At 42.2% G+C, this 14,788-nt stretch overlaps 1 protein-coding gene across 4 annotated transcripts in view; it reads right to left on the reverse strand.

The window, feature by feature from the left end:
• The window catches only part of gli3 (GLI family zinc finger 3), a 92,187-nt gene that overhangs the window by 19,150 nt on the left and 58,249 nt on the right, over window positions 1-14,788 (reverse strand). For all 4 annotated transcript variants that reach the window (XR_003748857.1, XM_028969774.1, XM_028969773.1 and 1 more), the window contains 3 exons: window positions 8,390-8,595; window positions 5,290-5,445; window positions 1,929-2,124 (listed from right to left, as the gene is read on the reverse strand). Coding sequence is in view for 3 of the 4 variants with exons in the window: in XM_028969774.1 (XP_028825607.1) it covers window positions 1,929-2,124; window positions 5,290-5,445; window positions 8,390-8,595 (558 nt within the window). In the remaining variant the exon portion in view is untranslated. The remainder of the gene's footprint in view (window positions 1-1,928; window positions 2,125-5,289; window positions 5,446-8,389; window positions 8,596-14,788) is intronic.

Below are 14,788 nucleotides of genomic sequence, written 5' to 3' on the forward strand. Positions count from 1 at the left end.
TTGGGAATAAAGATCTCAAATGCAAAATAGCTGCATTGACTTTTTATATTGTATTTATTCTACTGAGATGTAGTCCATAGTTCATTTTTTTGCCAAGTGAACAAGAGTAAAACGTTGGTGCTGAAACAAATCTAATCAATGAAATTGATCGACTACTTTACATCTGATTTGATTTCAGAGTCTTCCTGTTGATGAATTAGTTCACTGTTAATAACAAAAAATGTGATGAAAATATTCCAAAGTCTTCTATTATTCTAACACTATTTTAATACTAAAATAGTAAAAATTAGGAAAAATTAAATTATTTTCATTATTTGTATTAATAATTTTCAACCTTGAAAAATACTACATCCATAAAGTTACTTTATGTTATTCTATGTTGATGATCATTGGTGATAGCTCATGAAAATTCCAGTATCTCAAATTATCACAATATTACTTTAATCCAATCAGAAAAGGATTTACAATACATAAAACTGAAATGCATTTATATTCAGTGGTTGGCAGGGGCTGAAGGACTGCAAATGAATAACTTGTTTTTTCAATATTACAATTTTTAAAGATGCACTAGAACTGTTAATTCCTTTAATACCTTTATTTTCATTCTTCTTCAGCCTGTTTCTGTGAAAGGACTCGTGTGCTTCACCCTTTCATCTGTCATCCCTCCAGTGCTACTCTTACTCGGCGTGAAGGATTGCATGTCGGTGGCATTAGGGTAAAGCTACGTGCGAGGCTGATGGCAAACACATTAATCAGGTGATACTTATCAGACAGATGGGAGCAGAGAGCGAGGGAATGAAGGAGGAAGAGGGAGGAGGGCCGTAAGTATGTTCACACGCTTCAGCCTAATAGCGTGCTTCATGTTCTCCCGTTTATGCCTCCATTGGATGTTCATTCATCACTCGTTCGGCTCATCCGTGGTCGAGCGTCCCATCCCCACCCTCTATCTCCATTCTTCTCTCATTAATGCAACAAATTCCTCCTTATTCCTCCAACCACCATCTCTGCTTTCTTGCTGTCTTTTCTTGTCCCTGGTTAATACCTTGACACAATAAAAATATTTTCCTATGAACCGTGCCAGTATCAATAGACCAGGGGTCACCGATGACTTTCCTCAAGGGTCCTGCAGGTGCAGTTTCCAGCTGAGATGAACTCCACCTTATTCATCTAATTAGTCACTCGCATTGTTTCGAGCCACAAGCTAATTAGTCACATCAGCCGAAAGGGAGCATGCTGGGATTGAGCACCTGCAGCCCTCGAGGACGGTGATTAGGAAGCCATGGTCTCGTCTCATCGGTCAGTAGAGGAGAGGTGTTATGTGCATGTATGTGAAGGTGAGCAGGAGTAGAGAGGAGGACTGAACTGGCCATTAAAATTTAGGATTAAAATTAATCCTATTATCATGCTTGTTCCAGTATTCTAGAAATGTGCATTATAAAAAATAGATACAACACACATCTTTCTGAAATATTCACGTTATAAATACATGATGTGCTGTTTATTTTAAAATATTACTTAGAACAACTTCAGCTGGCTGCTTTTTAAAGTTTTATAGTCTGTAGTAACACTTTATTGTTTGTTGAATATGTCACATACCTGCCAGACATTTAGAGCATTGATATTCAAGCATGACACTTTGCATGCTTTAAAGAGGATTTTGGAAAGCATTTACAAAAAATGTGAGGCAGTGAATCTGTGCTGCTTTGAAAGCATGGTTATTTAGCTGAAACTTCTATTTAATTACACATATAGTGTATGTAATTACACATTAAAATCTGTTGTTTTACATTTTGTAACGTTATCTTGTAATGCATTTTTGGAAAAACCAGCACTTGATTAAAAAAACCCAAAGAAGTACCATAAATCTGTACTTTGTATTCTCTTTCTCCTGAAAACACATGCAGAAAAAAAAGAATAGGTTTGGGTACCTCATGGCCCCAACCGACAGGTGTCCATAAGAGCCGCTGGTGGAGGAACTGGACCTGGAGCCACTGAGTATGGTGACCAGAGAAGTGGGCGAGGCTCGGATCGCCTGGAGATCAAAGCCAGGGTCTGAAGGCGAGATGGGAAGAGTGCGCTTGCGACTGGGCCTTGCTGGGAGCCGGGGGCTAGGAAAACGAGAGCCTGGAAGAACACAGTGATGGAGGGATAGAGAAAGTGGATCATATTAATAAACATCTCATTTAGAGCACAGCTGGGAAAAAATTGTGAGATAATGAGAAAGATATTTGTGGATATTTACAATAAACATATTACAATTATTTTTTTTATTTAAAATGTTTATTTATCTTGTGTTTAATATTGTGCTATAATAACACTTCTGTGGTGCATCAGAACCCAAGGGATTGTGTATTTCCCACATTAGTTCCTCTGTCAGAGTTTTAAATATGCATTACAAGTTTTAGTCTTACAAATTAATATCAAATAATTGCAATATGTGTCAATGCAATGCAAAATGTGCAATAGGATAGTCCTTGATTTTTTTTATTTAATATTTGGAGAAAAAACTATTTTCTGCAAATACAAATATGTGTTACTTTCTGCTGGTCTGTCCATTCTTTAATTTAAATTTGTATTGTGCCCATGGACTAGACAACTTTTTTTTGTGTATAGTTTTGCAGTAAAAAAAAAAAACAAGAAAAGTATATTCCAGCTGTCAGTGGACACATTTCATTCCCTTCGTCACAAGAGCAGGCTAATAGAGGCTTTCTGTCTCCAACATTTGACTGGTTGTGTCAAGGCAATATTTAATCAAGTCCAATTTGGCTCTCTATTCAAATGTGCAATTGCGCTGAATGAAATTACTGAGGGGTGTTTTTTTTCCCCTTTTCACTCGAAAGTAGCAAACAACGTAGACAGGCCCTCACCACACACACAATGACTGGCATATATAGATTAAGAAATGACTTTTACAGTCTTTTCACTTGTAGATGTCACAAACAAGAAAGGGTGAAGAAGCGGGGAAAACAGAGGAGGAGGAGACAGTAAAGCCGCCGAGGGGATGTTGTTCTTTTGTTGCTCAGAGTGACACAATGACTTTGTGACTCAGTCAGTGTATATTTTTTGTCTGGTGTTTTTTTTCCCTAATGCTGAGAAACAAAACCAGATTACCAAGCCTCCACACACCTCCCCTCCTCTCCCGACTGACACATCCAGCGATTACTGAGGATGTCATTCACATGTAAATTATGGAGCGAGTGTGTGTGTATTCGTGTGAGTGTGTGAGAGAGAAACACCCCTTCTGCATTGCTGCATTGTGACTCTGGCCTGCTTTATGCTGGGGGGTTGGGGTAGAGGATCCACGTGCATGACACACACACACACACACACACACACACACACTTTACTTACATAGATTGTACATGTAAATTTTCCACAGCCATGTGCACACATACACCTGGAGTGATGTCTCACTCTCACCTGTGATGATGGAGCAACAGACCTGACCTCTGACCTTTAGCCTTGCTCCACTTGTGGTGAGTTTTACAGGGGTGGAGCTGGGAAGGAATTGGGGGTTGGGGTGGGGTGTCCCATCTCAGGATGATCTCATGGGACCAAATTTATTAATGCGCAGCCACATGATAAATCGGACCAGGCGAGAGGAAGCAGTGTTTCCCTCTGATCCCCCCCAAAACGTGATTTATGAAGAGAACGTGCGGCAACACAGTGAGGAGGAGGATCATTAATTCCGTTTGACGGAGAGGAGGGGGGTGGAGAGCAGACAAGCAGGATGGACAACATTACAGCATAAACCTGCAGACGCACATGATCACACATACACAAACACACATGATCACACACACACCCTGACTATAGCACACAGGGTAGCACCTGTGCATATGCCCAAACACAAACACAGATTTTTTTTAAATATCCTACATAAACCCTTCTCACACCTGTGTATTTATTCCATCTAATTACTGCATTCATAACATGTAATAAGGACATATAAAGGGGACATGTCTATGATATTGATTTCTTGAGTGTTAAGGGACATTTAAAACATATAATTATATTATATTACATTATATTATAAAATACCGGCAAGTACCATAATTTGTATCACAAGTGCAAAATGAAGCCAGTGCGCAACAGCAATACCTACCGTATTTAGACCTCTGCATGCTCTCAAATACAGATGTCAGCACAGAGCGCTCATAAACGCTGCCTAATTAGAAACTAAAATACAGGGACAATGGCCTTCCAGAACACAAACAGGCAGAACAAGCCAATTCTTTCATTAGCTGGGCCTTTACTGTGGTAATTACATTGATGTGGCCTCACTATGAGTGCCACACTGTTGGGCCAGGACCATTATTAACAAAAGCCTCTTGATTCACACTCCTCTTAATAATCCTTCCTCTCCCAGCCTCCTCGATATCTATATATCATAAAAGAGAGCTTTAAAGTGTTAATTTTCTTGCCGTGGAACACACATTGTTGAAACGTGATGAGTTATTACCAGCCAGGATCACAGGCGATTTGAAGTGAAGAGACTGGCGTCTTCATTTGAAAAACTGCCCCTAATTGTTTTGTTTCCGTCTATTAATCTTAAACACTGACACAGAAGAAAGGATTTCACCAGTGATGAATGGTGGGACATTCCAATTCCCACTTAATAGCAATTAATTTTCTGATAGCCATGCAAGTTTGGCTAGTTTTAATTAGTTCGCAATGGAAGCAAAAGGGGAAGTTCAACACCAGCTTCTCCATGAAAGCCGAGACGAGCTGACTAAATACATACTCATCAAAGGCAGCCGGGTGCGGCTGTCCGACCTTCCTGAGATTCAGTGTGCACTTAATTTCCTACTTACACTTTAAAATAACTCATTAGCATAAACAGTCTGCGTGCGTTTCCTCTGCTGGCTACATTTGGAGAGGAGCTCTTGAACATATCTGTCAGAGCTTTGTCTTACCAATGAAGTTCCAGGCAGTTTTTGGCTTTGATTTTTATGTTATTCCTCTTGCCAGTGCACAGGTTTTTGCCAATATGCATTGAGGAACAAACCTAAAGAATGCTCAGAAATGTGCTGTATTGAAGGCAGTCCTTAAATATCATTAAAATGAGTAATGATGTCATAGTTTTCAGTTGATATCCTGACATTTAAAATGCTAGTCTGAGTTCAACTAATTTGAAATTAGTATTTAAAATATTAATTCAATATTTCAATGATGAATTCATTATTTAAGCTCTAAAGGAAGGAAGCCCAAACTTGACCCAGATGTTTAAGGAACTTGGATGTTCGTACAGTCTGAATGGAGCATGGATGATGTGATCTTGGAACTCACCCTCCAGGGCCTGTAGGTATTCCATGTGAAGGGCGTTGCTCCCAGCCCCAGCCGTGGAGGCCACAGATGGGATGAGGTCAGCATAGGGGCTGCGGTGTCCTGCCAGCAGCGCCATCTGGTGGTAGTATTCTGCTGTGGTTAGACCAGCATGGGGAGCTATAGGATGGAGAGGAGTTGGGGTGAAGTGGTAGATGATTACAATTAAACCATTAAAACCACACAAAAATCTTTATATGGTTTTGTTTGCTATAACAGTTTGCTATAGAGATTCATACATATCATGGAGGTGCATATAAAAAGAGTGGGATTATCTCTTATTAAAAGGAAAAAAAAACCCTGAACCCCCTGAATTGTGCGATCTGAAACAGGGCCTACATACATTTACCCATGTACTCAGCGGCACCAAATAAGACTTTTCTTTAGCGCTAAAATGCTTTGACACGGTTCTACCAGTTTTATCCATAATACGCGCATTGAAGCAGCAGAGTCTTCTGGCCTTGCTCTAGCCTAGGGCCAATTCATTTAATTTCATTTCTTTCTGAAAGCTCACTTATGAAGGAAATATAAAGCAAGTCAGTGCAGGGAGCAGTGTGGCAAGCCCTCCAGAAGAGATCAGTATTCTCTATGCTTGATTCCATAGGCGCGCCACATGCGCACTTGGACTAAAATTAGAAACACAAAAAACTCAGATTACAGGAAATCATCCAATCACATGACTTTGCGTCTCCAATTTTATTTCTCTTGTGGAGAGACTAGGCATATAATATTCATGATTCTATCCGGCTGTGTGTGTTTCTGTGTGTCCCGATGGTGTATGTGTGTGTGTGTGTGTGTGTGTGTTTTGCCAGTGTGTGTCGATGGCAGCAACAGCAAAGCATGCTGGCGGATGTTATCGTGCAGAGCAGAGCCGCACATTCCCAACCTGCTCATTCACTGCACTACTTAAAACTATCAGAAACAAAAGACCCAGATCTGCATACATAAAGAAACAAAAATATGTTCTGCTAACCCCCCCTTCCCTCAATTCTGTACGCTCTCCTTTCTTATCTCTTTATTTAGTTATAGAACACTGTTTAGTCCTTGAACTCAATCCTAAAAATAAACATCTGGCAATGTGTTTCCATATGCAAATAACACCGCAGTGAAGGCAAAAAGTGCCTACATTTGGAGAGTGGAGGGAAAGGAAAGAAAAGAGAAGAAAAACACTGACACTGCTTTTCTGGATGCAAATACAAAATCAGTTTAGCACCACAAAGTATTATGGGTAATTCCAGCCATCCCCTCTGTCTCGCTGTTCTTCTTAAAAAGAGGGAGGAAGAAATAAATAGATAAAATGAAGGGGATGAAAGGGATCTCCTCTGAAGAGGGGTCCGTATGCGTGCAATATGCATCCCTGATTGCTTATGTGAATGTAAGGAATATTTCCAAATTAATTTGATTTGGGTATTACATCTTAAGTAGAGAGGGAGGGGTGGGATTGGGAAGGGGGGGTCTCATAATTGTCTCCTTGTTCTGCTTCTGTGGTGGCACTGAGCCGTAATGTGCCCCATTCTCCACTTACGAGCAGAAATTTTAAAATCGTAAAAGCTGGCATCGGCACACAGGTTTCTGGTGTCTGAGGGGGGTTGCGGGTTTGCCGGTTGGTGGGTTGTCATCTGTGGCACTTCTGACGTTGCTGGGAAAGGAAGTAGGCCTGTTGGACCCACAGGGCATTCCGTCAATACAACAATGAGATTCTGGGAGTTGGTGCCACTGAAATGCGTTCAGATGGAGAGATAGGGCCTCTGCGTTATCATCTGTGTGTAGTAATAAACCAAAACAGCCCTTATCAACCCATCAGGCAAACCTATTTTTATGTCTATAAAATAAAAAAGGTGGCCGATGGTCCCGGGCCACTGAATTAATAAGATGAGTGAGTAACTGCAGCCTGAACTGTGTGCGATGACTGATTCTGTAATTAAAGTGCCTGAATGCATTAATCAGATTAAATGACAAATGGTTGCTCACAACTCTCCATTTGGAAAACACTACCTAGAGTATTTAAATGAGAGTAAATGCTATGCCATAAGGAATTAAATAATAAATTAATACATTTTGACTTGTCTTTGAAGCAATAATTCTGCACAATTATCTGTAACTAATATCACTCAGTCACACATGGAATAAGCACTTATCTCAGCAACTTTAAATGTTCACAGATTCTTACAGATTCTTGCTTTGCACTGTGTCTCCACTCTAAATATTGTGGATGCAGCTGTTAATTTGAATCTTCCACCTTGAGGAAGCAACAGCAGGAGTGGTTCAATATTTTCTGCTTGTTTCCATTGCTCTTGGTTTTGGCCATGTTTGGCAGTAAAAGTTGATGCGAGGCACAGCCTCTTGGCTCGATATGGTGGTGATTATCACTGGCCTCTGGGAGTGCACTTCGATTGGCCTCCTTTTGTAATTGAGCTCCAGGCTTCAATTAAACCTCCAGTAGGCCAAGAGGCTGAGTGCACAGCAGAGGCTCTTTAAAAACATCGGCTCTTGACCCTGTAATAGTTTTCCCAGTCTGGGTGCACTGTAGGAACCAAAGGGAAACTGGCTACTACCAAGTGTCCACTGGTCTTCCCGATGAACCCACCCCCATTCCTGACCTCTGAACTCTGACCCCAGCCTTGAACCTGACCCTTGGCTTCGAGTTTCTTTCCCCCATAGGGTGCAAGAGCAAAATGGAGATCAAAGAGAATGACCTCGACCAAATGGCAGCATTTCTCCTCTGCTACTCTAAGCTGCTCACACACTCTCTGAGATAAGGACACACTGGACACCACACTTTAAGAGAGATAGATTGGTTCTCAGTGTCTCCGTGCTAAGGTCAAGCAGTTGCACTGATGTCCTCATACAGATTTTTAATGTACATACACCAACAAAAGTGTATTATATTTAATTACAATACACAAAATCCAAGATTTGCATGAACTATAGTTTGCATAAGAGTCTATTACAGCTATCATTATTATTGTTCTCATATTTTATAAATGTCTCCACATGTTTTAAAGTGTCACAATTCTCTGGGGCATCCATGGGAGAACAGAACTGCTAGAAGGACGGAACTCACCATCGGCTGGGCTGAGAGCTCTGGCTGCTGAGATCACAGACAGCGGAGGGCTGCTGTGGAGAGAGCGGATGTAGTCCATATAGGGGTTGATGTAGTGGTGCGGTGGGTTGAAGGGAGAATCTGCACCGACAGAGGGGTTCCGATGGGGTGTTATCCGAATGAGGGAGATGTCTGAAAACGCTGGGCTGCCAGCCAGTGCTGGAGGCCTTAAAGAATATAGAAAGGCAATTAGCAAAGATTTATCTGCAATGCTTTTATCACATATCTTATAACTTATATGTCTGATGAAGAAGAATCAACACTGCTGTTCATTCATTGATACATGGGAAATAAACCAATGCTGCACACTGTGAATGTGCCATGGGTAAATCTTCTATTAATTTGCCATTTTACAATCAAGTGGAAGTTCAACACATTATAGAGGCAAAGTCTGTCAGAACACATCCATGGGAGAATCAAATCTCTTCCATTTTTCATTTCCCAAAGTACACAGACACCACTGGAGAATGATAATATCCAGTTAATGCGGTCTGGAATCAGTACACAGTACAAGCATTCGCTGACAGCCTATCTGCCCCCATCTGCTGGGCCAAGTCGGGGAGGAGGATTGACAGAAAAAGACAGAGGGGAACCAAACTGAATTCCAACTGCTTCCCTCACAGACATTTCCTAAGATCAAAGACGGCTTTCAGCGCTGTGTCTTAATCAGGTGGAGACGGCCAAGAATTCTCACCGCTACCCACAATGCCTTGCAGTGTTTTCCTCCGATAGCAACCAGCTATAAATGCTGATTCTGTTGAGCGAGTTCTGCTGTCGCCAAATGTAGAGGGTGTCGCTCGTCTGACGGGAACACCAGGCTGTTGCTTGTTCCAAAAGATTTGCCAAAGTTGCTTAAAATGTATTTAAGTGTATTTTCCTGAGATGTGATTCTTTAATCCCACTGCATTCAGTGTCTTGTCTATTTTAATTGTTAGAAAAGAACAATGCAGCATCTCCCTGTGAAAAAAAGACATTCCTCAGAAATCTGCAGAATGGGAAACATTTGAAATCTGAGCACCACAATTGTTGCATTATGGGAGCCGAACAAAAGCAACAGAAAAAATGAGCAAGGTAGAGTGAGAGAAAGCCTGAGAAACAGAGAGAAAAAGTCAGCAGCATTGAAAGTGAGTCCTGCTGAGAGAGTAAAGGTCCTGAAGAGAAGTTTGACAACGAATAGTGACCTTGAGCCAGGCCTGAGGACCGGAACGGCCAAATTACGCCCCTGAGCCCCGGTCCAGACTCCCTCTGGTGCTCTGCCAGCCTCCAGAGTCCACATCACAGGCAACTAATGAAAGAGCTACAGCCAGGGCTCAGTAATGAAGGCTCAGGAAGGGAAATAAAAGGGACAGATTAAAAAAAAAAAAAAAAACGTGGAAAAGAAAATTGTTCTTCCATCTATATCTCAAGGAATTCTCAGACTTGAACTCAAGAGGGATAAAAGACAAGTGCGGTTCTGCTGCCCTAAAATGAACTCCTGAGGTAAAGCATGTTAACAAGTGCGCAAGTTGCATGAATGTGTTTAACACAAGGGCGGCTGTGTGTAGAGAGAACTCCCATAACCCCTTGCAGGTGCATGGTGAGGAAGTGGGATTTACTCAGCTCTTGTAGCATCTATGGTGGGTTCTTGCAATAGAATCCCAAGCTGCAGAAGGAAAGGCAGCTGTGTTCCACTGTGGCAATTCAAATTAGACAGCATCAGTATATTCTGTAATAATACTGCACAAAAATGTGCACACTGTTCCCTTTTTAGGAAAAGAAAGTCTATAGCTAAAGAAAGTGATCTCCACAGATAACACAAGAAACATCTATATAAATATCGAGTAATCAGCACATTTGGGGTTGTGCACTTCTTGACAGAATGGGAATTGCATATTTTTTGGCGTGGATGTGCGATTATTATTATCTTCTGTTTTTTTTTTTAAACAGTAAGTGAAATGTAAGTGTAAACATACTTCTTGGCTCTGACTGAAGTGTAACCTTCAGTTATTTATGCACCATACAAATAGCATTAGACACTGCAAAACAAATGTTGTTTAAAACAAATCCTTATTATGATGAATAATTTCACTGTTGCTTTACTCTGCAGTTTCACCATCTCTCTGGATGACTTTACAGTGCATGTGGAACTCCTTCAACTGACTTATTTGAAGGTTAATCTTTGATCAGTGAATGTCATGATCATGCTTTTACTGTTCCTCTTCCAGCCCACAAACACACACACACAGATGCACCCCGGTACATATCCAGCACAACATTATTATTGTTGCAGGTTGAGTACGTGACTTGGTAGCGCCACTATGATACGCCTCACTTCAGCAGATCAGAACACTTGCAACCACCAACCGGGCACTGAACTGAAACTGAGGTCAGCACACACGCTCTTGTAAACTGACACTGCATATCACCCACGCACACAAATATCATAGCAAAGGATGCATGTACAAATGAAATTCCCAGCATTTTTTACCAAAACATGTTTTTATGTGACCTCTGCAGCTATGAGCCCATGAAACAGCCAGACCTGTGGCGTGTGTGAGCGTTTTTTGGCATGCAAGCTTTTTCAGTATTTACTGACCACCTTGCATTTCTTTTATTTTCCTTTGATGGCCCATTCATCACTACTTTGTAGTCTGGAGTGTGTGTGTGTGTTTCACCTACACTCACGGCACACTACACAGAGCTGAGACCTGAGCTGAGATTGGCTTACCAGGGTCATGGAATGCAGCGGGAGAAAGCATGGAGACAGAGAAAAGCAGCAAAAAAGAAATAGTTCTTCCTCTTTTGAACTATTACAAGCCCTCGATGACTAGATCCTGACGTATGGGCTGAGGGGTGTGGGGTCACCGGGACGATGAAAGGGGTTTGACATATGGTAGCCATTTCCTTTTTCGTCCTCTGAGTTTGTTTGCTTTTTTCTGGAGTGAGCTGACGCAGGGAAAACATTTTCACATTGTATTTATTTTTGTTAATGCAGCAGGAATAAACATACATGAGTTAATATGTTTAATTTTCAGCTTGGCAGAGAGCTTACTGACATTCTTAATCAGGAAATGATAAGAAGCGGTGTCAACGTGGCATAACACACACTGCCCGTCTGTCTCTTTTCTTTAAAACACACACACACACATCTGCTCACCGTAGACCGCTTCATAGACATGAATACACACACCCACGCCAGCAAATCGTAAACATGCACACACACATGCTCACATAAACACACATTCAAAAGTTTACAGAAACTGCGTGGCCGAGCTCTAACCACCAATTTAGACTTTGCATGGTCCTGACCAATAAGACATCATGGCTCCAGGACTGCAGGACCACTGGTCCTCGTGCTCCCCTGCAGAGGGCGGAGGTGAGGAGTCGGGGCTGAAATCCCACACTCCCATCCACCCCATGCCTTTCAGGAGGCCTTCTGCAGTCTGAGCCCCACGCAACTCAACAGAGAGAGAGAGAGAGAGAGGAACAGAGCCAGACAGAGAAAGACAGAATAAAAGCGAGAGACAGAGGGAGCTGGGAAAAGGACAAGGAGAGAGAGGGAAAGAGAGAGAGGAGCAAAAGAAAAGAGAGGAGTCCTGACAGGTGGAAACAGCAGCACTTTAAAGCTCCCTCTCTCTGTGAGATCAAAGGGCTCCGGCTAGAGCGCCAAGAGAGAGAAACAGACAAGCACAGAAAAGAGAGAGAGAAAGGGGTGAAAAAAAAAAAAAAAACACACGCTGGGGAGAAAGGGAGACCCAGAGAGACGGAGACAGAGGGAGACGAGAGAGGACGGCAGACAGAGAGGGCATGCCAGAGAAGAGATTGATTTATGGTTTGCGCAAGAGGTAGAAAGATAGAGAGATATGGGCAGCATGATAGAGGGAAGGGGGAAGCAGAGAAGAATGTGTGAATATGCTCGTGCTACCAGGAGAAGACATTGTTTTATGGTGGAGATTAGATCGTTTAGTCCCTCAGATTTGCCGGGCCGGCCCAATGCGCTTCAGTGTGTGTGAATTTAAGCTGCACTTCCACTTTTTCCAAAAATGACTATTATGGTTATTTTTACTACTATTATTATATACATTACAAAGGCTTGTGAGGTGTGTGTAAATCCGTATGCCTATGATTTATAACTGTGCATTTGTACATGTGTGTGCATGCTTTTATGTGTGTGTGTGCATGTTAAAAGCCTATGGCAGAGGCAAGTTTACTGGCACAGGAAGTCAAGATTGCTCAAGAACTGACCCAGCAGGAAGAAAATCATGGTAGGCCTTTTTTTCCCCCAGGTCATGGTGAAATATTCCTGTCACCCACCATGGAAAATCTCGGTTAGCACCGAGGAGGACTGTCTGCTTCTGAAATGGTGGTTGGAGTTATAACAGGGTTATAATAACCCCCTGAGGGTGCTCTTAGTGCTTTTGAGAAGTTCAGCCCTCTCGTGTAGCAATGTCAATGAGAGGGTCCCTCCTTTGTGCTTCGTATCCAGAGGAGATTTCATTGCAGGGTGCTGGTTCATCAGGACATATTGGCCACCCCTAGACCTACTGCTCCAGCGTGCTCCGGCATGCTTCCCACTTCAGCTCACTCCAAAAGCTCTTTAGTTATCCAATTACATAATAATATTACAATGCAGTGGGATGCATATTGTTAGAGTGCAGCGCGGTTTGCTCTGTTTTTGTGAGCCCGTGGTTTCAGCTGTGAGAATGACAGGGTTTCACCCACATGACGGCTGCCTTTGTTCTGCAGCTGAGGGTAAATACCCACATTCACTGCCACTCAGGCATCCACACGTACGTACCTGCACTCTGTGTGAACACACACACACACATGCACATGGAGGCACAAATTTGACGAAGCATATTATTACTGGTATGTCATCATATTCTGCAAGCATGTTTTATTGTCTTTCTCCCCTCACACACACACACACACTGCACAGCCCTGCAGGCACGTATACATGCTGCTGTGATAACAGGTTTTTCCAGCAGGAGTCAGGAGGCTGTGACAAGTTCAAGTGAACACATCACAGCAGCGATCTCCTCTCATCTCAGACCTCAGCAGCAAAATCACCTCACACTGCCTCCAGCTCAGATTGCCACAAAAAAACTCCACCAGGGGGGTAGGGGTCAGAGGTCACTGACACCAAGGCTGCAGAGAAATGGAAAGGGTGAAAGTCGAAGAGAAGGTCCCTCTGTGGCACACTTGGTCCAGGAAAGTATCTCTCCAAAGAACCTGAATAAAGCAGAGCAGCCCAACACCCAAAAACAAACCAACGGCTGCAGTTTTAGTGCAAAGCAAATTCAGAACAGCGATGCAAAAATCAAACAAAAAGAGCAAACCCTGCTGCGAATGAGTGACTTCCCACCACTCCATACAAAACGCTTACATTACAGTTCACCTCTCCGCGGGGTTTCTCTCTCGCTCCTCGGGCTGTTTAGAAAATCATTTCCATGGCTTAATTAAATGTAATTTCAGCCATCAAGATAAGGACGTGGAAGGGGGAATTCAACAACAAAGTCTACACAGGAAACAAAAAGTCACAACATGAAAGTAAAATGGGTCTGCTGCTTTTTCTGCCCTTTCATGGGACTCTGGAAACCGGAAACAAACATAAAACCAAACACAATCTCTCACTGTTTAACTTGCTTTATTGCTTCCAGCATGATTTGGTACAGGGGGAGAAAAGTACAAGAGCATTTGTCAAAGAGAGTTGCTAGTTAAAGGTAAAAGGTACATTTCTTTGTTTTGGGATTTTAAAAGGTAGATTAAAAAAAAAATAACTTTACTGTTGAGCTTTCCCCCCTGGTCTTAAAGCAGGTAAGCATGACCCTTTCTCCTCCAGCTCGCCTCAGGCTAGAGAAGTGTCAGACAGAGCCCTGTGTGTGGTGAAGTGTTAAACTTTGGCAGCAAAAGAGCAGGGGAAAAAAAAGGGAAACGGTATCTATCCTCTTCTCCCTGCCCTTAAAAAATACCTCAGTGGCCCCGACAACCTCAAACAACCGCAAAAGCCTAAAGCCAAACAGCTAGTCTGCCTCTGAGGCAGGAAAAAAGAACAAGTTATCGCTGTCCTTCCAGTCAGGGTAAGACGATAGCACACAGCTATGACCATAAGCGCAACCTTTAGATGTCTTAATTGTGAAACATTTAAAACCAAAATGCTAACTGTGATCATCTATGTAAGAAGAAAAAATTACTTTGCTAGAATTCGTTAATTCGTTAACAAATAGAATTTGTTGTGAAGAGCGCTGTCAACACTGGTATGACACTCAATAGCGTAGCATCAATCTTCTGTTCTCCATGTCACACAAGAAATCATTGAATCTGCTCTCATCTACTCTCACTGTCAATTGGTTTACACACACATAAAATATTACAAGCTCG

The sequence above is a fragment of the Denticeps clupeoides genome, chromosome 2, assembly GCF_900700375.1.
Source record: "Denticeps clupeoides chromosome 2, fDenClu1.1, whole genome shotgun sequence".
Taxonomy (NCBI): domain Eukaryota; kingdom Metazoa; phylum Chordata; class Actinopteri; order Clupeiformes; family Denticipitidae; genus Denticeps; species Denticeps clupeoides.